Below are 27,309 nucleotides of genomic sequence, written 5' to 3' on the forward strand. Positions count from 1 at the left end.
AAAAATAAGCATCTCTTCACAGTGGTAGATACTGCTGGTTTTGGTGGGCTCTTAGAATTGGTTTCCTGTAGAGAAGATACATTTGCATGGGTCCCACTACACTTGCCTACTTTTGTGAGATGACTGCCCATGCTTGGGATGTCATATTTTTCTTTGGGACAGCTGTGGTCTTGGCCACGTTAATACTGGGCTCTAATAAAGCAGGCTGGCTAGAAAGCAAAACAATAGTTCTTTGTAATATGCGCGTTATGAGTTGGTTGCTTTCAAGCTGTTTGTTGTGTTGTGGCCTGTTCTAGTTGACTGGGAATCTGAGGCTTTATTACTTAATTTTACTGTGACAGTAGGCAAAATGCTTTGGATCTCACTTACCTTTTCTGCTCTGCTTCCTCTTTTGAGAGATTGAATTCATGAATGTTAGTTCTCCTGACATGATGGGTTAAAGGAAATACTGTAACCAGTGTGCTTTTTAATGAAGTGTGAGCTTGAAGTTTTAATGAGACCGATGCGGGAATTTATGCATGTAAATGTGTGTATCACTTCACAGCCTTCGCCTTGAGAGGCTGTGCACTTACACCATTCTTCAAAACTTTTTTGTAACTGAGCACTGCAAATGAACTTTGATGCTGAATAGATAAATGGTATTTCCTTTGTTCTGTAGGTGTCACTGTGTGATGGTGGATTGTATACCCCTTATGGTTCTCGAACTGTAAGTTTAACCGGAGAAGGTGGTGAGGAGGGTGATGCATAGGTGGGCAGTTTACTTACAAAGTAAAGGTCATTTAATCTGACCTGTGATTACTCTGCAAGCTGTGCTCCATCAGCTAGCCAATTGTGATTCTCACCCAGGCTATGAGGAAGTGCCTGCTGGAAATTATGGCTTAAAGTATAATAGAGAAACCTCTTGTCTTGTTCATTCGTTCCTCAGGAAGAGGAGTGTAGTATTTCTCAGGGCACCCTCTTCTACCCCCTGCGGTGGGCTGGTGGACCTTGAGGGTGGGAATGAGTGGAATTTCAGACCAGGGAATAAGTTACCTTAACTCTGGGAGCCAGGAGCTAGTTAGGTCCAAGGTCACTAATATATTCCCAGCCGGATGAGGAGCTGATTGTTATTATAAACCCTTTCTTCTTGGAAACTTTTTAGCCATCTGAATACAGTTATTACTCATCAAGAGCAAGCTCAGCCCGAAGCAGCCCTGTGGTGAGCGGATAGCCTCTGCATGCTTCTTAGAAACCTTCGGTTGCTTGGTTAATCTGTGCTCGCAGTTCAGACGCCTGAGGATGTGGTGTGTTTCACTCTGATGCATGGATTATCGTTTTCCTTCACACAAGCTCAAGTACTGATTTGTCCCAATTGGTGGTTTCTGTAAGGAAGTGACTTAGCATGTAATTTCCTAAATGAGTCTGGAGTCAGTGTCATTGGAATTTTTTAAAATTTATATTTAATTGTTGTTTGTGTGGAATTTCTTGTCTCTTCAGTGGTCACAGGTCAGTGTCTGAGTCGGCTACCTGTGTTTCTCCTGGCCATCTGTTTCCTGCATTGAGCCATATCATTTGCTTGCCAGCACTTTAATAAATAAAACCAGTCAACTTTCAAGAACTGTTACATAAAAGACAAAAGTGCGACAGTTCTAATCACCTAATCTTTCTGCAGTATTGAAGTATTTTTTTAATTTATAAAAGTAATATTAGCTCAAGGAAAGTACAGTGTAAAAGTCCCCTGACCTTTCCCATCTATTTCCATTCCTCATATGCAGCCTCTGTACTTGAATATCCTTTCAGAGATATTTTTTGCATATATGAGTGTTCTTTATTTGAACAGTATGTATATGGACTCCTACATACTGCTCCTAATTTGCTTTCTTAAAGTATCTTTTTATATTAATACATAAATATTATTTTATTCTTTTTTTACATTTAAAAGATTTTTAAAAAAAGTAAACCATATTCCTTACTTTTTCCACCAAATGCCTCTTAGAGTTAGTTTTATGTCAGCACATTCTTTTTGATGGTGATAATTACTCCATTTTTGCTTGGACTGTACCTTTAAAAAAAATTACTTTCCTAATGATGGAAATTCAGGCTGTCAGATTTTTGCTACTGTGGACACTTGTACAATGAACATTCTTATACAAGTATATTTTTGTGGACTTCTGTGAGTAGATCTTTATGGTAAATTGCTAATCATGAAATGGGCAAGATCAAAGAGTATATGCATTTAAATTATGATGTATATTGCCCACCAAAAAGCTGTACTAATTCATAGTTCCAATAACTATATAGTTATTATGACTTTAGGAGTTACCTTGTTGTTCTTGACAGTTTCAAAATTGGAGACATTATTAAAGCAGTTTCTTAATGGTCAACACATGTTACTTTGTTGAGTGGAACAGGTGAGCTGTATGGGCTTTCTTTTACATATGTGTTTGGCTCAGTCCTGCCATTTCCAAGTGGAACTTCTCAAGAATTCCACTCCCATACTCACAAAAAATTACTCAGGGATGTTTAAGAAGATAAAAGCGTTTTCACATAAGGAGGAAATGTACTTTTAATCCACCCTCTAATAAAATTCTACTTGGCAGTTCTCGGGGCTAGCACCATTTTTAATGTCCCAAGTGTGGTGGCCTCTTGGAAACAAAATTATTGTAAGATGTTTTCATCAAGTGTAGAATCTTGTCCTTGTGTGCTGGCTAGTTGCTGTTTCATTTGCAAGTTGGGTTCAAAGTTATTATCTTAGCAATGCCAGAATGGTTTCTTAGTGATGTCAGAATGGAGATAACCTACATGTACTGAAGATAAGTCTTGTACTGCTGGTGAAACAGGAAGAAAACTGTAGGGCGATGATAGAAGTGCCTCCACTTGCATAGGAAGTTGCATAGGAAGGAATAAAGGAAAATAAGAATAATTTCAGTGTGATACTGGTAGGAAATTCTGTCATTGACTTATATTAGTTCACTTTAAAATATTTTTTAAATTTCTCAAACGAAAACATTAAATATATTTATTGATCCCTAATGGAATCCCAAGGGCCTAGAGGTTTTAAAAGCATGAAAGATGGTTTTGGCTGGTTTACACTTGCCTCCTCCCAGCTTTTCTTTAACTTAAATAAAAGATAAAGTACTTTTTTATTCTTTGTGCTTTTTGGAAATGTCTTTTGATTTTTAATGATAGCTCCTTATACCTTGAAACACCTTTCCTGTTTATTAGTGCACAGTAGGTGGTGCCAATTATAATGCTCATAGAGAGTGTATGCATGCTTCCCCAAACCTTACCTAATGTCCTTATTACACATAAGACCTGTAGTGAAATTGCACCTTTTTCATGATCTGCTTTTAATATCTATAGTGTATCGACGACACCGCAAGCATTGCGTCTTCTGGCTGTTCCAGTCGTGGGCGAAGGGAGAGTGCGGTGAGCGTGGCTTGCATGCAGACACATAACAAGTTAAAATCACAGCATTGTGGGATCACATGAAATTTGTGGAACGGTGAAATTTGCATTTGACAAAATGAGCATTTTCTTCAAATTTAGCTTATATGAATAATTTGCCTTCAAAAATGTGTTTCTGACAGTACACATTCTCTGTTGGCTATGTAAGCTTCCATTAATAACTTGCCTCTTCACACCCTTATGTGCTGGTCGTTGTGTATTTGAAAGACTTTCTCTTTTTATTCGTTGTTACTGTTTTACGCACATTTATGTGCACAGTTCACCAAAAACAGTTTCTCAAGCAAAACTAATGCTTCCAAATTGTGTAAAACACATAACTATGGATTGTAAGTCAGGTTGCCATCAGGCATTTTCTTTGCTGTGTATTTAAGTGTAACCATTGTTTGTACATCTTTTGATGTGTGAACTTTTAAGAGCTGATGGCAGAATTTTAAAGTTCTGGTCTTAAAATTCAACTAGAATAATAATTGTAGAGGCAAAAATCGCTTTGTTAAAATACAGATTATGTAATTTCAAGTTACTCTTTTGATGAAGCTGGAAATTTTACAGAGCCGATCACATTTTTGCTTTATTTAAGAATTGATTTGAAAAGTACATTTGAGGATGATGTGTCCGCTTAGAGCCAGAAAAAAGAGCCCAATAACTAAGAGACTATAATTCCTTTAAGAAAAACGGAAGGTTATTTAATGAGTCATGTTTTGTGAAAGATTGTAAACCAGAAGTTTCATAGAGAAGGGAACACCAAGTGTTTGTGAGATTTGTTGCCAAAAACCCAGCAAGTGATCTAATTAATGGCAGTTGTGGTTCATTGGCAAGCCGATTAATGCTTCTAATCAAAGCTGAAGAAGAAAGAAAAAGCCGGAACATCTGAAAGAACCTTAGAAAGTGATGGGGTGGAAAGGCAGGGGCTTTATTATTATTTTTTATAATTAAAAAAATTAATTTTGAACATTTTCAATTACAGTTGACACACAACATGATATTAGTTGTAAAACATAATGATTAGACATCTATATAACTTATGAAGTGATCACCCCAGTAGGTCTAGTACACTATACATAGTTATTACAATATTAATAACTATATTCCCTATGCTGTACTTTACATCCCCATGACTATTTTTATAACTGCCAATTTGTGCTTCTTAATCTAAAGGCAGAGACTTTAAAATAATGGTGCCTGGGCTTGAACCACTTTGACAACTTATTAGTGTATTAATGGCAATTTCTTTACTTTTACAATGGATGTTAATAATTGTAGGTAGACTTAATATATGGACTAAATGAATTACTATATAGAGAATAACTATCAAAATCCTGAGACCACAGATACGAATAAAACACTCGGTATGTGTAAATCTACGATGCATTACTATTACTGTGAATAAGAATACTCCTGCTTGATCGTATTAGGCCTTTGCAGAGCTTCACAGTTGTAAACCTTCTTTGTAGGGGGGTTTCCATATTCCCTTCCTGGAAGGGAAGGGCTTTTAAGCAAGGTAATCAGAGCTCTGAGGTAAGGAATAGCTGATGAGTGAGTTAAAAAAATATTATTTATTAATTCAATACATGTTTACGAAGTACCTGTTATATGTGAGACACCGTGTTAAGTGCTGGGAATGATGGTAAGCCAGACCACATTTCTGACTCCATAGAGTTGATGTCGTAGTGAAAGAAATAGAAAATAAACTAGTGGAGAAAGGAACAAAAAGAAGGTAACCTTGGGACTGTGTAGAGAAGAGGCAGGTGATAAGACAGGCAACATTGAGGGGAGTGTGTGTGTGTGCGCCTGTGCCTGTCCCTTTGGTATGCGTGGTCAGAAAAGGGTTCTCTGAGGGAAGTGACCTTTGAGCTGAGACATGAAATGTGAGGAGCCAGCTGCTTGAAGAGCTAGAAGAGCTTTCTAGGCCGGTGCCAAAGTCTAAGGTGGAAAATGACCGGCTGTGTTTGGGGAACCAGGAGGCGGCCAGGCGTACTTTGATTATTTTGCTCTTCAGTTCTTGGTCTTGAGGAATATGAAAAAGAGGGAACAGTGGAAATTGGGTAAAGGGTGCAGTAAATACCCTGCAAATAATTCTGCGTTCAGCATATATGTGCTCAACGGAGTTGATAGTTATAATGGATAATAAATTTGTGAAATATAGTAGGGGCGTTAGGTAGATTACACTAGAAACCCTCCTGGTGAGGGTGATGCATGTCTTCAACGTGGGAGTGTTGCTGGCCCTCCGGCAGTAATTGATCTCTGTAGAACTCTAGTTGGGATGAATAAAGCTGAAATGAGGGAGCTGGGATATCATTTGGGAAGCCCTTTACATGTCTTTTTTACTTTTTTGAGTAGATTAATTGCAGTAGTTTCCTCACTTCATTTCAGGATACTTTATCACATACCAAAAAGACTTTCCCCCCATATGCCAATGTTCCTATTCTTTTCTTCTCTCTTTTCTTAATTTCTAAAGCGTCTCATTTTTTCCTGACTGAAAGGCTTCTGCTGCCGATTATTTCAGTCGCTCCAATCGCAGGGGGAGCTATGTCTCTGAGGTGGATGATGTCAGTGTCCTGGATTTGACCAATGTGAGTGGATTGCACGGGGTGCTTGTGTTGTCCTAGGCGTGTTACTAATGGCTAATACGTTGGCTATGTTAAAACTAGGAACTTAATTTACTGTGTGTGTTCAAATATTTATTTGAACACACTAGCAGGAAATACAGTTAATTGTTTTGTTTTGGAATGTATATATTGACATGTTCTGATTTTTAAAAAACTTCCTCTGTTGAAAATTTCCCCCATAGAAAACGCATCAATAGCTGCAACAGTTATCAGTATTTTGCCAATTTTGTTTCATCTTTTTCTTCCCCTTGCCCTCCTCCCCCCCAAATTATATTAAAGCAAATCCCATATATCATGTCATTTTCCAATAAATAGTTCAGTATGTATCTCTACCGAACTTTTGAGGATTTTTTTCATACTCACTGTACCATTATCTTACCTAACAAAATTAAAAATAATTCCTGAAAACTGTCTGATACCTAGCCCATATTTAGATATTCCTGGTAGGTCTTAAAATTTTTCTACCCTTTTTGTTTTTATGAATCTGTAAAGTTCTGGGTGAACTTTGGACATTAAACAATAAAATATACTACTTAGTAAAGTGTCACTAGTTTATAGTAACTGGGAAGAATCTGAATAGATCTTAAACATTTGGATTATGGCATTGCTTTGAAGAAATGCCTACCCATTGCTTTCACATTCATCACTGACTGAGTTTAGGAGGAAGACAGTCCAGTAGATGCCTTGTGGCATTTGTCTTAATGAAGGAACCCCACCAACAGCTCTCTAGCAGCCTTATTACCCTCTGTGACACCTCTTCTCCTTTGCTAGCATTAGTGTTGTTTTGCCCTTGGACCAACACTATTCTGATTGTCAAATACTTTGAAGCAGATGAGAGGCGGTGTTTCTTCACAGGAGAGTTAGACAGTTTTTTAATGGAGAGATAATTATTTATGTTTAGCACATCATAGATTGTATTTAAATAGCTATTTCTGACTTTAATCATAGGAAGTAATTTTAAGTGTGGTCTGTAAGTATTCTGGATTGTTGGCTCTCAAACAGTCCCATTTCACCCTGGGTCAGATCAAGGAATCTCCGCACACAAAGTTGGAAGACTGGTTCCCAAGTCTTTCCCCTGAAGTACTGCCTTTTTGTGATTTACTTATTTAGTACCATGTTTTTTTCATAGATATAAACATATTTAATTTATTGTGTTCACTTTTTCTCTTAAAACTGAATTCTAGCCTCTAATTTGTGATGTCTGAATTAGTGGTTATGGAGTCCTTACATGTATTTCTTAGCAATTTATTTTAGTAACTACTCAGAAGTGAAAAGGTTGACAATTTTTTAAAAATCTCCCCCTGCCCCTACTAATTAAATATAACTTTTCTTTTCCCAGGTAGTTATTTTTATTTATTTACATGTTTTTAAATTAAAATTGTACATATTTAAAGTGTATGGTATGTTTTGATATATATGCGCACCGTATATGTAGTCTGTGTGTATAGCTTGTACGCCTCATCACATAAGCAGAAGATTCTCTAGAGCAGGTTGTACATCTGGTCAGCCCCTTGTAATTTTATAGCTTGTGAGTCAGTGGTATATATATATATATATTTTTATTATTATTATTTTTTTATCACTACAATTAAAATGCTCTGTTTTCATTCAGAAAGTTTCAATTTATTCTGGTTTTTATATTTTTAAATGGTTATCTAAGAACCTATACATATAATATCCTTAATTTTGCCTTGGTGTAGGATACCTTTAAAGGGTATCCTATAATTCAGCTCATTGTAGACAAATAAAAAGTGGACTTGATGTTGGTAAGACTCCTCCCACTCCCAACACACACATTTTTAAAAAAGATAAGCTGGAAATCTGCATTTTTATGTGAAATATCTTGAATTTAATATACTGACCATAAGTTCAAAAATTTAAATGGTACTTTCTGGCTTCTCCATTGTGGATCAAATATATGTGTATAGGATGCTCTGAAAAAGGGTGCCAGGCTCTAATTTATACGGTATTTATGGTCACTCTAGCCTCTTGTTTTCTACACGGTTTTTCTTTCTGGCCTTTAGGTCAGGCTGGATTAAAGGAAAAGAATGTAAATGTGCTAATTTCAGTTTTACTGATCGTTAATAAGAATTAGACCATTTCTGAATGGAATCCTTGGCCAGTTTTGCTTCAGGAGAGTGTAAATTAATTGTTCCCTTCCCTTTTGTTCTTGGAGAATCAGATCTTTTTTTCCCCAAACAATTTTTGAATAGCATTATCAAGTCAGTATATACAAATTAGAAGTTAACAGGATTATAATCTGATGACTACATTAAACAAACTATAGTATAAATACTTTAAATTATCTAAGTAGGCTAAAATAAAACTTAAAGGTCCTTTTAATCAGAGAATAATAAATATCTTTGACGAAAAAACAGTTTCAAAGATTTGTCAAGATATATATTCTAAGAAATACTTCTCATGTGTGCTAATTTTAAGAAATCATCAAGGAGTTTAGATTTCAAGAAAAAACACTCTATATAATGTCAAGAGCAAAGCATTTTCGGATGTTCCAGACATAAATAAGGCAGAAGCATTTATCACTGAAATATGGGAAAGATATTTACGACTTTGTTTACTAGTTGATAATTTGAAATCCTTTAAGAAAAATGTTAGTGTTTGAACTTTCAGCATTCAAATTGGAATGTAAAGTTTGCCATCATGTATTCTTTTTGCACATTAATACTAATATGAAATACTACAAGCCTGTTAGCTAACTGTATTTATAACTATCAAGGAGAAAAATACCCTTTTCTTGATCGGGAAATCACCTATTTAATTAAGAGCTCAATGGCATAATATTTACTTGAAATTTTTTGAGAATAGTAGGCTATAGTCATTATTAATGAAGAAGTCCTGAAAGCCTTACTAGGGGAAAATAAAAGCTTTGCTTAGTTTTTTTTTTAAGCTACCTTTTTATTAGCCACTTACTTTTTTTTTTTTAGAAATTAGATGACTTATTTTTATTATTTTTCACTATTGCACTTTAATTTGCTTGTTTTCCAGAATTGTGATTATATAGTACATATAGCCTTTGCTTTCTGATTTTTCACTCACTATAATCATTTTTTATATTAGTGCATGCTCATTTTTTCCATGTTGTTTATATACAGTTTAGAAAATCAAATATAGTCACCATGTTTTACACTGGATCTTCCACCCTCATTCATCTTACAGCTGAAGGTTTGTACCCTTTTACTACCGTTGCCTATTTTATACTTTCATATATTAAACACAATTAAATTTTATTCCACTTAAAAAGCCTTTTCAGGATCTGGCAGACTCTTTGGGCAACGTAGCTGTGTAGACCTCTTGGCTATTAGAGCACCGGGGCTTTTAGCTAGCATTTTGTTGAGAATGCACAAAGGCTGAGAAGTGGGAACTGAAGAGTCTCTGGCCAAGTCACTGCAGCCAAAATAACTGGACTGCGGCATGGCTGCTCTAGGCATTTTTTGCTGGCTTTACAATCCCTGAGGTTTGGCACATCACCAGTTTATGTTGCGACATTTGGGATCTGTCAGAAGAGAGTGAAAGCAGTAGAATCAGCATTGCAATGGACTAGTGCAGTGATGCAACCTCTCAAATGTAAGTTTAAAAAATGGATGGGTTTGGGGGTCATTTTTGTGAGGGGGGTATATGAGACAGGATTTCAAATTGACCTACAAGAATGTTTCTGAATGCTATTTGTTTTTCTCCTTAATTCATTAGTAGAAGAGAGTTGGGAGTACATTGAGGAAATGAAGGCATTTTATTCAGATGTCGTGTTTCTTTCATTGTAAAGAGCAACACATTGAATAATAGCAATGTATTTTACCAGTATAGATGCAATGAAAGATTATTCTTTTTTATGGCAAAAATTGCCAATATATGAACTGTCATTGCCTGATTGTTATAAAACATCTTGTATGTAGTTTTAAAAAATAAGAGTGAACCGAAATAAATTCCTTTTTAGAGAATTACAGCAAGATGTAACAAAAAGAGTTCAAAGTTTAAGATAGTATTTATATTGTTGATACAGTGCTCATAATGAAAGGTATTTACTGAGAAAATGGATATGATAAATGTGGGTCATGGAAAAGACAAAAAATTTCAAATACGAGGAAGTTAGAGTGAAGTGATCTGAATAGAACCAGAAATAATGACGTTTTGTGTTTTGATAATTAACCGATAATGAAGGTTTTCAAATCTCTTCTCTGGATTGGGCTGGGAGGGTTGATCTAATAATTGGAGTCTGGGTGTACTTTTACGTAATTAATTTTTATGGGACTTTCCCCCCCTCCAGTGGTAGTCGGGACAGTATATGGAGGTAAATAAGACGAATACTGGGCTAAAATTCACAAAACTGAGACCTGGATCCAGTTCTGACATTTAGTAGTAGTTCAACCTTCAGCAAAATCTTTCACCTCTGAATTTCTCTTTCCTCAGCTGTAAAGTCAGGGTTTTGGACTAACCTTAAGGTACCCACTTCTTGAAACACTGTCTAACTGAAACAATCTGAAGTCCTGTCAGCAGCAGATAGGGTAACTCAGTGATGGTATGTCCAGATAACAGGATATGTGCAGCTGTTAAGATAGAGGTCGGTGTACAAGTCCAGGTGGGGTATGATTCATTTTTTCATTCATCCAACAAACTGTGAGTCCCTCTGTGTGCCAGGGGCTATTCTTGGTGTTAGGGATACGGAAAAGAACACAGACATAGAGCTTACATTGAAGAGAGAGGTCAGACATAAATTAATAAACATCATGGGGTCGGGAAGCAATAAATGCTATGAAAAAAAAGAAGTACTTCCTCTAATCTTTGAAACTTGATAAGGGGGAAAAGAAGATACAGAATGTATTTGGGATACTATTGTTGGCATTTTTTAAAGGCTTGGGGGATGGTTACCCTTGGAGTGAGAATTGGAGGTCAGGATATGATGTGGGAGGGAGAGACGCTTATTTCACATACTCTTTTGTTGTGCTGTTTGATTTTTTTTTTCCACATGTGTGCATGTATGATCAAAAAGAAAACCCAAAAACAAAACAAAACAAAAAGACAAACAACTGAATCTTTAATGGTGTGGGGAAAATTTTTTGATGATATATTTAACATGCTTTAGCCCACTCTGAACTTTTTTTGGCTAAGTGTACTAGTCTTATTTATGTGTCCTAATAATGTTTAGATAACAAAGTTTTTGGCTTTTGGTTGTATCAGACTTTTCCTGTTGGTGTGTACAAGTTTTTTTTGTATTAACATTTGCAATACTAAAACTTAAATTTATGTTTAGTTTTCCTTAATGTGTTCAAATTCAGTGAAAAGAAAATCTATCTAAACGTTGAAAACTTTTGCTAAAGGATAGCTTGCTTGCTTAACTTCATGTCTTCCTTGGGGTAAGAATTTAAGTTCTTGACATTTGTCTTATGTATTTCAACTTTTATTTCAGTTTTAGTGTGTTTACTTTTAGGTTCCAAACATCAGTTGAACTTGAGAACTCAAATGAGGTCAATTTCCCCCCCCCTAAAAAAATCAACATGCCTAAGCATCTTTCCTGATTTTTATCTCTGTTCTTTTCTAGTTGGATGAAAAATCTGACAAACAGTATGCTGAAAATTACACAAGAGTGAGTATAGGAAGTCCTAAGGGAATGAAATTCTCAAGGTCTATTGAACTTACTTTCTGTTACTGTTTCATTCTTTATTTTACTACAATTGAACCAATGGAGTTGCTCTTCTTCTCTTCATCTATTTCCTGTCATTGACCTCCGAATTCCTCTGAGGTTGAATCATGTGAAGCACTGGGAAGAAAAGACACTGCATTTTATTTCCCTGAATGTCACCTCCTAAGCTTTTGGCTGTTATTTTGATTTTCATTTCTCTAGAATTTGATCCTGAGAAGAAACCATAAAATGCTGCAGATGAAGTGTCTTCAGATGAAGTGTCTTTAGGAATGGTGGTGACACACACTGAGATTTTTTTTTCCCCCTCTAAGATAAATTATTTCTTTGAAGTAAAATAAATTTTTTTCTGGGAGTCACTTTGTGTCAAAGTCTAACTTTCTTCTAGAAGTATTTTTTGATAGTCATTTAGGGAAATTATTAGGATTACAATAGAAATATCATACAAGCCACCAATGTAAGCCACGTATGTGAGTTTAACTTTTCTAGTAGCTACATTAAAATAGTAAAAGAAACAGGTAAAATGAATTTAAATAATATATTTTATTTAACCAAAATATTTTCAACATAATGTGAAAATTTATTGAGATATTTTACATTGTTTTTTCTGTACTAAGCCTTTGAAATCTGGTATGTATTTTATACTTTAAAAAAAAATCTCAACTTGGACTAATCACATTTCAAGTGCTCAGTAGCTACACGTGGCTAGTGGCTACTATTTTGTACAGTTCAGATCTATGCCATTTATTAATCCAACAGCATAATCTCCCATTTAAACTATTTGTGGGAAGAATAGTCTAAGTCATAGTGATACATGGTGTTGTTGCTCTCAGGTGCAAATAGTATGTCCAACTTTTATTAACAAAATATCAGAAAAAGAGAAAATCCTAAAGAAGCAGCTTCAGGAACTAAACAGGACTGCTGATTAGCATACCAGTTACAAAATTCGAAAACTTTTCAAATTAATCTGATGTGCTCACCCCAGTATTGTTTACAGTGTAGCAAAGATAAATTTAAGAAACAACTCTCACACCAACTATTCCCTTCTTAGTTATTATGAATTCTAGATTCCAGTAAAATGTTTGAACAGGACCCCTCCCCAAAGCCAACCTGAATTGCCTGTAGGTTGCACTTGGTAACTTCTCACCCACAGTGTGTTAGATCTCCTTTACCACCCTGCCTCTTTTTTTAGTTTCCACGGCAAACATTTTTAAAGAAACAAGACTTAGAAGTGTCGTATTTCTTTTCTCTAGCCTTCATCTCGAAATTCTGCCTCAGCAACAACCCCTCTAAGTGGAAACTCATCCAGACGAGGAAGCGGGGACACCAGCAGCTTAATAGATCCAGACACCTCATTAAGTGAATTGCGGGTAAACCAAAATTTTGTTTGGCTTTTTAAAAACAATTTTTTGGCTTCTTTGCAGTATACTAGTATCCTGGAACTATTTAACATTTAATGTGATTCAGTAGAAAGAAAAGGAGTATGAGTTCTTTAAAAGAAAATTGTTAATACGGTTTAAGAATGTGACTTTGGTATGAAAAGAAGGAGATTCGTTAATTCTTTCTGTTCTCTTTCCTGAACTTTTGATGATATTGGAATGAGTTCTGCTAATTTTTAAATGGATGTAAAAGTAATTCTGTCAGAAATAATTGGCCATACTTTAAATGGAAAATATGTGGGTGGACAAGGAACCAGACTCTGGGAATTACTAGTCTTTTGAGCCATTATGGTATTATTTGGCTGCTTGAATACAGTTATCTCTCGATTTTTCATGATAAGACAAATATAATAATATCTGAGATAACAGAAATACCTGAGTAATTTAAAGTTTATTTGAGTCTCCATTCTTTTCAACCATTTAATTTGAAAGATGGGGACCTTCAAAATGTATTTATTTGAATGTCTGTTTGTGGACCCTGCCATTTCCCAGCCTCAGACTTTGCTTGTGCTTCCTGTTTATTTCTATTTCTTCAAGAGAATGACTTCCTTGAAAGAAATGAGATTTTTGTATCTTAGTGCCTAGTTTGTAATAGACCCTCACTAAATCTCTGTTGAATGAATCAATGAATAAAAGACAGACAGACTCACCAAGAAGGGAATGTAGGGGGCAGAGGAAGTATAATACAGAGACTGTGTGTATCAGCCTTGGATAATTGATCCTGCCTGTAATTGCAGACTTGTGGTTAGGGCCCTGGGGCAGTTATTTCCCACCTAAATCAAGCATCCAGAATAGACCTTATGTAGCAGGGCCAGGTATAAGAGAAACAGTATTTTCCATTTAAAATTCAATCTGCTTCACTTTTCTTATAAGGATTATGGTAACATTTGGAACAAGTGCTTTTCTCAACATTTAAATGGTGTTCTTAAGATAGACTCTCTCATTTGACATTGTGTCAAAATGTTTGTGTTTAACTTTCCTCCCTTTACTTTCTTTCTCCCAAATTAATTGTGATCGGTAACCAGGTTATTGAAAGAAAACTTTTTTCATATCCATTTATTACATTTTCAAAAGCTTCTGCATGAGTCAGTAAAGTTTGCTGCTCAGAATTAATTTACTACATATTTAAATGATTTATAAAATTTTTAAATTTGTATGTTAAAGTGTTATATAGTTTTCTTTTTTCTATATACAGCCCCACCCCCATTTGCTAATGCTCTTTCAACATGGGTTAATGCCAAGAAAATGTTTTAACTCGTTAGGTACATTACTCCATGCCTTCTTCAGCCCCACTGTCACCTGATCTGCTTGCCCCTTGTAGTGGTTGGGAGTGGCAGTTAAGTTCGTGCACTCTGATTTTTTTGCTTTTAGTCTGTACTATTCATACGCATTTCACATTTTCATCTGAATTCTTTGAGGTTTAAGATATATTTGTGGATGGTTTTATGCAATGGTTCATTCCTATGTTCTGCAGGATATCTATGACCTTAAGGACCAGATACAGGATGTAGAAGGGAGATACATGCAGGGGCTTAAAGAACTAAAGGTATCAGGGCCCATTCTGTAGCCCAAGCATGCTGTCTGTATGCAGAAGTGTTGGTAATGGTGGCTTCACGAGTTTTATTAACCCCACTGCACATAGCTTTACTAACAGCGTTCGTCTTTCAAGCATGTGCTTAGCCTGCAGTGCATAGGAAAGGTGAACTTTTAGTCTCCGCTTATGTTTAAATGTTTAGTATATGGTTTTTGTACTATTCAGTAATATACCTTACAGTTTTTAAACCTTGTAAAAGACTTGAATGTCCCTTATGTCTTAGCCATACAATATTGAATTGGGCAAACACCTAAAAAGTATTCTGAGAATATTTTTTTAACTGAGAACTGACCTTAAAATTCTTCCAAGCTAAATGAGAGAGGATTGCCTGTTTCTGTCACCAAATTCAGTCAATGTTAAAGGCAGGAGGAAGAAATATATAAGCATTATTATAAGTATTCCCTCTGGAGGAAGGAGCCTGAAGCATGAGGCCTGTGTTTTCTTTCTTTCTTGTTTTTAACCTATAGGTCAGAAAGGATTACACAGATTCAGTGCCTTAAAGAATTTGGAGATCAACTTAAATGGGCCTTATCTCTTCCAAACAAGGATGACTACCGGTTTTCAGTACAAGTGTCCATGCAAGGCAGGCACTTTGGTTGTAAATGGCACTTGATTATTATGGTCTTCCCATGTTTTATTACGAAGTTCAAGCCTAATATGAGAGGAAATTAAGTTCCTCTGAACACACACATGCCCCTATTTGAGATAGGAAAACACAATAGACTTCTAAAACGTGTAAGCAAGGCATTCAGAAAGGTGACTCAGGTTATCCAAAGGACAAAGTGTGGCGCTAATGGGCAAAGCTTTCATCTGCTTCCCTTGTGTGGTGTGAGGTAGCCCAGCTGCCAGCCAGAATCTTCATGCAGGCAGTGTTGTTCATAAGGAACTTGGAGTTGAGACTCATGACCAGACAGGGTGGGAAGTCCTGTGGAGACTGCCCTTGAAGGAAGCCTGGAAGCTCTGGTGTGACAGTGCCAGGTGTTCAGTGACATCAGGAGAATTACAGTTAGTACACTGATATGCTCATTTAGTCTTATTGCCCCAATTCTCAGGATTTATTCCCCACGCCCCCTTTTAAGGCTTTCAAGATGAGACTTTTAGAAATATCTTAGATCAAGGAAAAGAATTAAATACATATGCTCATATTAAGTCTCTGGTGTAATATAATGTATCAGGACAGCAGGCAAGCCACTCAGGCATTTTTATTGCTTTTATTTTATTTAAAATGTTTTTCTCACCTTTAGATCTACCATTTATTGCATTTTTTTGAAGACTGTGAACAGATAAGATACCTTTTCTTAATTTATGGTCAGCGTATAATTGAACATGACTTCAGGTTTTATTTATCCTTGAAATGACTGAAGTGGAAGAAAAGTCATTAAAAAAAAATCTGATTGATGATGAAGCATGGTGGTGTGATATATCCAGATCCTATTAAAAAGGATACTGGGTCATTGTTTATGACTTTGTTGTTGTTTTTTGTTTTTTATTAAGTATGTCTGCCTTTGGGTGCTTTCCCCCATCCAGAATTACCTCAGTCTTGTTAAAACACAGACTGCTGGACCCTACTCCCAGATTTTCTTACTCAGTGCATCTGGGATGGGATTGAAAATTTGCTTGCTTTTTTTTTTTTTTTTTTTTTTAAATTTCAGAAAGAGGGAGAGAGAGATAGAAACATCAATGAGAGTCATCAATCTGCTGCCTCCCGCACGCCTCTTACTGGGGATCGATCCTGAAACCAGAGCATGTGCCCTGACTGGGAATCAAACTGTGACTTCCTGGTTCATGGGTCGACGCTCATCCACTGACCCACGCCAACCAGGCAGAAAATTTGGATTTTTATTCAATTCCCAGATAATGCTGTTGCTGCTAGTTCAGAACCCACACTTTCAAAATCACTGCCTTAGACACATTTAAGTAAAACTAATTCCTAATGGGTATCACTGTGTAAGCTAGATAGAAATCACTAAAACTACCTTGATACTTAAATGTAAAACAGTTGTCTGTGGTCTTGTTTAAAGGAAGAGTACATTACATAAGTTTTATGTCAAATTTCTTGTGTTATATATTGTGTCTTGCATCTACTGCTTGAACTGTCTCAGTTTCTAGTGTTCATGCAGTTATTCCCCATTTTATATGGACTGAGTTGTGAGGAGGACTTTGAATGCTATTAGCCTTTAAGATGAATCAGAATCATTCTAAATTCTGTATTATATTAAGATATTACTATATTTAAATTATTATACAATTGACTTTGCTTATATTTGTTATTTGGGTTATATTTGTTCCCAATTCTAGTATAAATGTTGCCTGTTAATACAGTCCTAGTTTGTGAAATGTCATTAAGAGTGTGTGTGTGTCTTTATTGAGATATAATTCATATACTGTAAAATTTATCCATTTAAAGTATACACAACTCAGTGGTCTTGGCATAGCTACAGAGTAGTACAACCAACACCACAACCCAACTTTGGAACACTTTTATTACCCCAAAAAGAAACCCCATACTAATTATCAGTCATTCCCCACTTCTCTCCCACTCACACTCAGCCCTGAGTAGCCACTAATCTACTTTCTTTCTCTGTGGACTTTGCCTGTTCTGACATGTTATATAAATGGAATCATGCTATTTGTTGTCTTTTGTGATTGACTTTTCACTTAGCTTAATGTTTTCAAAATTCATCAATGTTGTAACATGTATCTGTGGGGTGTATGTGTGTGTATTTTTTATATTTTTGTGTTTTTTATGTGTATTAGTAATATTCCATTGTATGGATTTATCACATTTGTCAGTTGATGGGCATTTGGGTTGTTTCCTATTTTTGGCTATTTTGAATTATGCTGCTATGAATATTTGTGTACAAATTTTTGTATACACATATCTTCTCATTTCTCTTGAGTAGAATCCTAGGAATAGAATTGCTAGTTCATACGATGTTTTTACGTTTACCATTTTAAGGAATGCCAAACTGTTTTCCAAAGCAGCTACATGTTCTCACCAGCAATGTATGAGGGTTCTAGCTTTCCCACATCCTCACCAATACTTGTGAATCCCCCTTTTCCCCCCATATTATATATTATAGCTATTATCTCAGTAGGTCTGAAATGGTATCTCATTGTGGTTTTGATGTGCATTTCTCTAATTACTATTGATGCTGAGCATGTTTTCATGTGCTTATTGTCCATTTGGAAAAATATATATTCAAATCCTTGCCCATTTTAAAATTGAATTATGTGTCTTTTATTATTGATTTGTAAGAATTCTTTATATAGTCTGGATATAAGTCCCTTATCAGACATAAGATTTATAAATATTTTCTTCCATTCTATGGGTTATCTTTTCACTTTCTTGATGGTACTGTTTATAGCACAAACATTTAAAATTTTTATTTTTTCTTTTGTTACCAGTCTTTTGGTATCATATCTAAGAAACCATTGCCTACTCCAGGTTCATGAAGATTTATTGCTATGTTTTCTTTGAAGAGCTTTATAGTTTTAGCTCTTATATTTAGGTCTTTCATCCATTTGGGTTCATTTTTGTCAGTATGATATGACATAGGAGTCCAACTTCATTCTTTCACATGTGGATACTCATTTGTCCCACCACTATTTATTGAAAAAACTATTCTTTTCCCATTGAGTTGCCTGGGTGCCCTTGTCAAAAAGGAATTGATCATAAATATAAGTGTTCTGGGCTCTCATTTCTGTAGTATTGATTTGGTTTGATAAACACTTGCATTAGTATTTTTTGAATTTATTTCCAGCAGTGATGACTTTTTCTATGTGAAATATTTTTTCTTTTAAAAAAGTTACCAGGCAGTAATAATGAATCAAATTAGACATAGTTATTCAAAAACAGACTTATAAGCTACTTTACACAGAAAATTTAGAAGAATATAAAATTTCAGGTATTTTGTTTTAGCTCTTGTATTTTTTTAAAAGATTTTTTTAATTGATTTTGGAGAAAGAGAGAGAAAGAAACATCGATGTGAGAGAAAAACATTGATCAGTTGCCTCCCGCACACGCCTTGACCAGGGATTGAACCCACAACCTGGGTATGTGTCCTGACTGGGAATCAAACCTGCCACCTTTCGGTGTATAGGACACTACTCCAAACAACTGAGCCACACCGGCCAGGATGTAGTAGCTCTCTTATTAGTAATCATTTTTATATTGTTTACTTATTTTGAAATGACTAAAATTTGAATAATTGCTAGAAAAAATGTTTATACATTTATTTACATTAGCATCATTATGCAGTCCAGGGAAGTACTGAAAACAGATGTCCAGGAAGTAGTAAAATTCAAATGAGTATGAAGTTTACTTGTGTAAAGTGAGGCTGCATTCTATTTTATCATCGCATTCTGAATACCAAACAGCTTGTTGTTAAAAACTACAAGAGTGACATTTCTGAAAACAGTGATGATTCTTCATTTTGTGACTCTTACAAATATGTGTTGTCTATACACCTTCTCAGTGTTCAGGGGCTGTGTTGCTGCTTGTTTTCTTTCCGTGGACAGCAGGGAGCGTTTAAAGTTCTTAGAATGGCATTATTGGCTCATCGTCCTCCTGTTTCATGTGCATGTTGCTAAACACGGAGTGCCCCAGACTGCTTGTGTTTTGCAAAGGTCGCATCTTCATGTATTTGTGCCAGTGCTATTGTTTCCTGTTATGTATTGTATATAGGCAACAAACATATTCTAGGTATCAGGCTGATGACTTTGACTTTCTTCTAGGAGTCTTTGTCTGAAGTGGAAGAAAAGTATAAGAAAGCCATGGTTTCTAATGCACAGTTAGACAATGAGAAGAACAATTTGATCTACCAGGTAGACACCCTCAAGGATGTTATTGAAGAACAAGAGGAACAGATGGCGGAATTTTATAGAGAAAATGAAGAAAAATCAAAGGTAACGGCTCATCTTGTGTTATGCCTTTCTCTCAGGTCAGAAAATTAAAACTTGCCATTTAAAAAGTGCTGGGCTTAACAGAAAAATTCAGCATACCTGGGAATGATGTTTCTGTCAAAACCTGTTGGTTTTAAGGAAATTAACAGAATAACAGGTTCTAAAGTTTTTTTCTTTTTAAATTTTTATAAGATTTATTTTATTAAGGGAAAGCTTATGACTTCCTTTAGTTTCTGAAAATAGAATGGAACTCAAGTTTTATCTTTATTTTCTATCTCTTAATTGGGACAGTTGCAGTTAATTACTTATTTCTTCCTGTTTTAACTGGCTGGAATTCTACAGAGCTTCAAAGACTTTCAGTGCAATGGTTCATTTTTTATTCCCTCCTTCCCCATTTTTCAAGAGAACCTGCTTTCTAAATGATTGGAAAGAAATTTTTAATAAATAATTTAGAAATGGCATTGTGGAGATGTGGGTCAGAAATCAACATATGGTTTCTTTAGAGGTCTGTAAGCTATATTCTAAAAATGTGCAGATGGAAAATTAAAGCGTAACTCCATCTTTAAAGAGAAACGTCGCTTTATCTCAATGACTCACATGAGACAGTTTTAAAAAAATGTTTTTATTGATTTTAGAGAGAGAGGAAACAAGGGAGAGAGAGGGATAGAAGCATCTATCAGCTGCCTCCTGCATGCCCCCTACTGGGGAGTGAGCCTGCAACCCCCGGCAACCTCTTAGTGCATGGATCTACGCTCAACCACTGAGCCTCACAGGTCTGGGTCTGATGAGACCATTTAGATAGGAAAGGTGAGATAAAGACTTAATTCTTTTACTTTATTTAGGAGTTTTCAAAATAAAGAATTAGTTGTTTAGCATTCTTTCAGAGTCATCCATTATTTGTTGTTTTTAATATTACAAAGTCAAGTACTCAACATTTGACGATTTCAGTCAATTATAGGTTTTATTCTTACTGATTTTCATATTGTCTGACCTTTAACTAATGTGAACTCTGTTAGGTTGATTCCCAAGTAATTTTGACATGAGTCTGCATTTGACGGCTTCTTCACTCTCTAGCACCAGCAGGTACGCCAGGCTCGTCTGGTGTGTTTCCTGCTGCAGACCTGGAATCAGCTCTTTGTCTGAGGAACCCCACCTCTCTTTTAGTGAAACAGCGTGGGTGCTAGGGCTGTGCTTGCCACTAAGCTCCTTACTGTTTATAGGCCTTTTTAGTATCAAGTGAACATGTATGTGGGATATTTTTAAAAAATAATTAAACAGACGTTTTAAAAAGTCAAAATATGAGTTTATGCTGGTGGTTCTCATTCATGTTCAGGACTCCAGGGTTTTTACTTAACCTCTCCTTTCTTACATATGTATATCTCTTTTTTCCCACACTACCATTCTCAGTTCTCAAAAGTCACTGGGGATGATAGTAATTATGTTATATTCTATTCTCATTGCTTTATCCCACAGTACCCAGAATAGCAATACCAACGTTACCACCAACGATATAATTACTTAAAATAGTTATATGTCTTGTTGTTTTGTTCTGTTTGGTGGTTATTTTACTGCTAGGCTATGTATAGTCCAACCATTGTTTTTAAAAGTTACTTGAAATAGTTTCTTTCCTTGTGCTTATGCTGTTAACTGGATATATAGTTAGGTTCACTGCAATTTATTTCAGTGTTTAGAAATTGCTTTTTTACTTTTTATTTTTAAATTATTTTTACTTTTAATTGTAAAAAAACATATAACAAAATTTACCATCTTAACCATTTAGAGTATGTAGTTCAGGAATGTTAAGTATATTCACATTGTTGTGCAACAGATGTCCAAAACTTTTTCATCTTGTAACACTGAAACCCTGTACTTACTAAACAAACTCCCCATTTTCTCCTACCCTTAGTTCCTGGCAACCACCATTGTCCTTTTTGTCTCTGTGAGTTTGATTACTCTAGATACCTCATATAAGTGGACTAATATATTTGTCTTTTCATGACTGACTTATTTCTCTAGCATACTGCTCTCGAGGTTCATTCATGTTGTAGCATGTGATGGGATTTCCTTCCTGGATAGTATTCCACTGTACGTATATAAGTGCCACATTTTGTTTATCCATTCACATGTCAGTAGATACTTGGGTTGCTTCCACAAGGAATTACTTTTCAATTTACTTTTTTTTATAGTTACAGAAAGCGTTTACATATACCTGAAGTCATATCAACAAAAAAATATATATTCAAAGAAGTCAACGTTCTATCTGTCTTTTCATTCCCTATTTCCCTTCCTTAAAAATTTTAATTACTGGTATATTCTTCCATTTTTTGATCTAAGAAGGTATATATATATATATATATCTTACCATTCAAAAAATATGTGCAAATATATATGTGCATGTATTTCTTAGAAAATAGTAGCTTTCTGTAAATACTGTTCTGCACCTTGATTTAATCACCATGTGATTGTAGTATATAGAGATGTTCTTTTTTCTTCTTCTATCCTCTCTTCACTCCCTCAAGTTCAAGTACCTTCAGTGATTAATTTTCAACCAGGTAATATTTTTTTTAGTGTACCAAAAGATAGGAATTTTGAGTATTGGCCTTATCTCTGGTCTTATGCTCTAGTATCAAAACACTGAATACCCCTCTATGCCTTGTCAGTACATTTATTCTCTGGAATGCCTGTTCTCAGACTATTGGCTATAAAACTCTTATCAATCAAAAATGTGTTTAAGTGTTTCTCTGAAGATTTCAGAGATCTTCATTTTTAAAAATCACTATATAGTTATTTCATTGTGTGGATATACTATAGTTTATCCCACCAGTTCCTTATTAATAGACATTTGAGTTGTCTGTAGTCTCTTGCTGTTAAAAATAGTGCTGCAAAAATGATGTATGTATAGGCCTTTTTTATTTTGGGGAGTCATGAAAGTGGGTTTGCGGGGTCAAAAGGTATGGTAATGCTGCTAGATTCTGCCAAATTCCCTTTGTAGGGGTCATAGCATTTTGTATTCCCACCAAAACGTAGGAAAGGGCCTGTTTCCTACCTCATAGTGCTTTCCTGAATATGTTGTCAAGGTTTTGGACTCTTACGGTGTTTTAGTGAGAAATATGATTTTAATTTATATTTCTCTTAATCTGATTATCTTTTCATGTTCAAAGCAATTTCTTCTTTTTTCTGTGAGTTCTCCTCCTTCTTAGTCTGTTTTTCTGTATAATTGTGTGTGTGTGTTTCTTTCTAGTTTTAGAGACTTGGTATAATGGAGAGGTAGTAACTTTTTGTCTCTTATGTAAGTTGTAAATATTTTTTTGGCAGTTTGTCTTTTTACTTTGTAGTGTCTTTTGCCATTCAAAATTTTTTATTTTTATTTAGTCTAATTTATTATCTCTTTCCTCTTCTTGCTTGTAGATTTTTGAGTCACTTTTTCCCCATTCCTTGGTTTCACTCATCTTTTCTCGAGTGCTGTAACTGTTCCCTCTCTCCCTCCCTCTCATGTTGCGCGCCCCCCCCCCCCCTTCTTTCTGAACACTTTCGATCCATTTGGAATTTGTCCTGGTATATGGTGCAAGGTTTGGTTCCAGTTTTCTTTTTTTTCTTTTTCAATATATCTTTATTGATTTCAGAGAGAGGAAGGGAGGGAGAGAAATAGAAGCATCATTGATGAGAGAGTCATTGGTCAGCTGTCTCTTGCACCATCCCCACTGGGGATTGAGCCCACAACCCGGGCATGTGCCCTGACCAGGAATTGAACCTCAATCTCTTGGATCATAGGTCGATGCTCAACCACTGAGCAACACTGGCCAGGCTGGTTCCAGTTTTCTTTTTTCATATGGATATCCAGTTGTACCAGCAGTAGTTTAAAAGTCTATTTTTCCTTATTGATTTGAGATGCTTTTTTGTTTTGTTGTTAATAGATTTGTCTACTGGGTCTACTTAATATATTGTAATTGGGTCTATTTTTGGTCTATTCTGCTCCATTGATCTCTACTCATGAGCTATTACAACAACATTTTCATTATGTAGGCCTTATAATATATTTTAATACCTAATGAGGGTAGCTTTCTTCTTTTCAGCATGCTTTTTGTCCATTTTTTCTTATGTTTTTCTTCCAAATGTACTTTATAATCAACTTGTCTTGCTCTAATGAGAAAAACACCTAGTGGTGGTGTTTTTATGTGGACTTCATTAAATGCATGGATTAATTTGGGAGAGAACTGACGTTTTTATTGTATTGAGTGTTTTTATCCAAGAAGATGGTATGCCTTTCCATTGGTTCAATCCTACTTTTCTGTCTTCTGTGACTATTTTATATAATTTTCCTCATATAGATTTTGGATATTTTTGTAAGTTTACATGTATGTATGTTACAGATTTATTTTTTTATATTGTGTTATATCTTCTCTCTTGATTTTATTTATATCTATGAAGATACTGAATTTTGTACACTAATTTTTAACCTGTTACTTTACTAATTCATCTCATTGTTCCTAGTAATTTTGCCATTGATTAGTTTGGGTTTTCTAGATACATGACCCTATAAGATGAAAAATTAAAATTTTCTGTACCTTTCCATAGACCACAGAATTTTTCTAAGTTACTATACATCAGCAGTTCAGGTGTGTTTCTGGAGGTCATACTTAGCCTCTGTATTTTTATATTGTAGATGTCTCAGTTTGTTGTGTGCTGTTACCTGTGTAAACCGTATCATTTGTTTAATCACAGGAGTTAGAGAGGCAGAAACATATGTGTAGTGTGCTGCAGCATAAAATGGATGAACTTAAAGAAGGCCTTCGACAAAGAGATGAGCTTATTGAGGTATGTGCATGAACTCTGGGAATACTTAATTTTGGAAAAAATACATTGAATGGGATGGGGTATGTGTTGAGAAGGAAGGGAGTTAAAATGCCACAGAGAATTTACTACTTGTCTCTTCATATTTGGCTGTACCCTGCAATTTTACAAACATGAAACATAAAGGCAGGCTTAAACGATTAATATTAATATTAATATTAATATTAATATTAATGAACCCTATAAACATTCCCCCTTTTAATAATAGAAGCTTTTGTAATTGTCTTTTATTGCTAAATACATTCTTTCCTAAAGACATCTTAGGAAATGGGCAATGGGAAAGATTACAGAGTACCATCATTCTTTGGGACGTAGTAAAAGCTGTCTTTGGAACATGATTCTTGGGGAATAAGAAGCTTGATCTTCACTGAGATAGACATTTCTGAGGTGGCTAAATGAAAATAAGAAATTATTGAGGCCTCTTATGTGCAAAAAGGCAAAAGCTGGCCCATGCTGAGCTCAGCTTCCTGCTGGCAGAGGAACTCTGAGGGCCAGTGTTGGCAACCTTTTAGGAATGGGAAGCGGTGTGGGCCACCAAGGGAGCTCTGAAAGCATTTATCAACCTTCTGTGCCTCCTACCTCACATGCCATTTCTGTTTTTCTTTAATTGCGGTTTTTCCTTCTGAGGTGGTGGTTTTTCTAAGTATGGAGTTAAGTTTGTTGGTAAGGGATCCTGCCCACTAATCTTGGTGTGTTTATCAAGGAGGTCTAACATTAACTTAGTGTTGATGACATATGAGTAGTATCAGGAAGGCCACCTCTTAATGGTCTCTAGAAGATGCCTCAGTTACCACACTCACTCACCCACATCCCTGGTCACTCAGGCACCTTCACCTCCATCCACACCTACCTCCCACCTCTCTTTTTCCCTTCACCATGGAGGCACGTGTCTCACTTAATCTCTCTCCCTGTAAATGACTTCAAAAACCATTTAATGGAGGAAAATAAATGACTGTTTTTCTATATGTGGTTTTGTGTTACTTTCATTCTTGAGAATAATTGAATTGAAACTAGTGTGCTGAAAACAGGTAAAATTTGTGAATTCTAAATGCAGACAGATAACCTTTTGAAAATATCAAATTACATGGGAAGTTAGTTGTCTTAGCTTTTCCATATATGGCAAGAAGCACATTATCCAAATTCTGTTTCCTGCTGGTATTTAAAAAAGTGTGAGCTTCTCTCCCTTTCTGTCCTTTTGTGTTTTGTGTGTCAGTGTGCCAGCCACGTGTTATTTCTTTTTCTAATTAAGACACATACTTTTCCCCTTTTATGATTTCAAAAGAATAATAAACTGCTTTGGGCCCTCCTTCTCAAATTCAGTATCTTAAGTTAGAATCAGTCAAGTGTTCTAGTTTTTAATTTGATGATGGCATTCAAGAGGAATTGTAATGTGTGATTTCTGTAATTTGTCACTGTGGTTTCTTTAAAAGCCCAGGGTGCTGGGTATACAAACTTTAAAAATGTTAAATTAGTTTTAGGTGTTTCTTATATTTAGAATTAACATCTCTTAGATGTTAATATCCATATTTATGTATAACTGAAAAACATTGAGTATGACAAAACAGTGCTTTTTGGTCTGCAGAATTGCATGGTAAAGTAGGTAAGAAATGCATGAGTAAGAGATGATAATTTACCAGTAATGCATAAAAGAAAACCTGTTAAACATAAGAGGGCAATTGAGCATCATTGCCTAAACAGAAGAGTTCTTTAAGAATTACCAAATACTAAATTCTGGTTTTTCTGAACATCGATGTGAGTGTGTTCATTCATAATTCATGATGGTCTTTCTATAATCTATTCTGCTAACAGAAATTCAAAGTGATAAAACTAAGATATGTCTCTCTTGTATTTTTCTAGTTCTGCTTAAGAAAATAAAGTTTAAACTACTGCTTGTTCTTTATGATAAGAATCATAAACAAATCTGAATTTCCCTCTTTAGAAATGTAAGTTTTCTGTGTTTGGAAAACGGGCAGTTATCACAGGAAGAGTCTTCCTGTCCACATGTGGAGCAGTGTGTACACAGAAACCTGGCTGCTTGCAGCCGCATAGCTGTGGTTGGAACACTTATTCCCAGTCCCCTTACTTACTGTCTTAGCCGTGAGCCAATGAGTCGTGTTTCCAAGACACTGGATGTCATCTTTCCTTTTAGCTGGCAACTCCCGCTTTTCTTGTCACCGACATTCCCCCTTCACGTTTTTTTATCAGCTTGCTTTTGTTCTGTTTTGCTCCCTCCCCCCTTTTTCTTCTTGCTCTTTCATTACTTCTCTCCCTCTGCCTCTGCAGGAGAATCATCGTATGCAGCAGAAGGTAGACACCATGACAAAGGAGTTGTTTGAGCTGCAGGAGACACTTCTTTGGAAAGATAAAAGCATTAGGGTATGGGTGAAATTGGGCTTTGCTCCAAAGTTCATCGACGAGGAATAGACCAATATAATTTAACTTAGAGATGCCTAAAAGTCTGTCCTTTTGACTATTTTTAGCATTTATACAGTGAGAAATAAGCAGAAGACAGAAACTTCTGTGGGAAAACCTGATACTATGTGTGGAAAGAACTCTTCCTTCCAGCTGCCTCTGGGCTTGTGAAACCTACAATAGGAACTTTTAAGGAAGTTGCTCTTTATTTCTCCAGTATTCTTACCCAGTAGCGGCCACAGGCATTTAATTCAAGCTCTGTGGCTAACATTATATCCTTACATTGCAAGAATTTGGATAAGAGGCAAGAGGATAAGGAGTGGGGACCTCGGAGGGTTGTTAGCATTCCATAAATCCTTGGTTAGTAAAATAGGAAGAGATTAACATCAGTTTAGTTACGGA

At 35.6% G+C, this 27,309-nt stretch overlaps 1 protein-coding gene across 3 annotated transcripts in view; it reads left to right on the forward strand.

The window, feature by feature from the left end:
• Positions 1-27,309, forward strand: part of LRRFIP2 (LRR binding FLII interacting protein 2) — an 84,870-nt gene that overhangs the window by 41,140 nt on the left and 16,421 nt on the right. Inside the window, exons 12-21 of one of the 3 annotated variants that reach the window (XM_087824875.1) lie at positions 659-706; positions 1,142-1,198; positions 3,343-3,408; positions 5,928-6,017; positions 11,608-11,652; positions 12,960-13,076; positions 14,620-14,691; positions 19,477-19,647; positions 24,367-24,459; positions 26,779-26,871. In XM_087824875.1, coding sequence (XP_087681001.1) covers positions 659-706; positions 1,142-1,198; positions 3,343-3,408; positions 5,928-6,017; positions 11,608-11,652; positions 12,960-13,076; positions 14,620-14,691; positions 19,477-19,647; positions 24,367-24,459; positions 26,779-26,871 — 852 coding nt within the window. The remainder of the gene's footprint in view (positions 1-658; positions 707-1,141; positions 1,199-3,342; positions 3,409-5,927; positions 6,018-11,607; positions 11,653-12,959; positions 13,077-14,619; positions 14,692-19,476; positions 19,648-24,366; positions 24,460-26,778; positions 26,872-27,309) is intronic. The other 2 variants (XM_087824873.1, XM_087824874.1) reach the window with 2 other exon arrangements.

Source organism: Miniopterus natalensis, chromosome 15 (genome assembly GCF_054644295.1).
Source record: "Miniopterus natalensis isolate mMinNat1 chromosome 15, mMinNat1.hap1, whole genome shotgun sequence".
NCBI lineage: Eukaryota > Metazoa > Chordata > Mammalia > Chiroptera > Miniopteridae > Miniopterus > Miniopterus natalensis.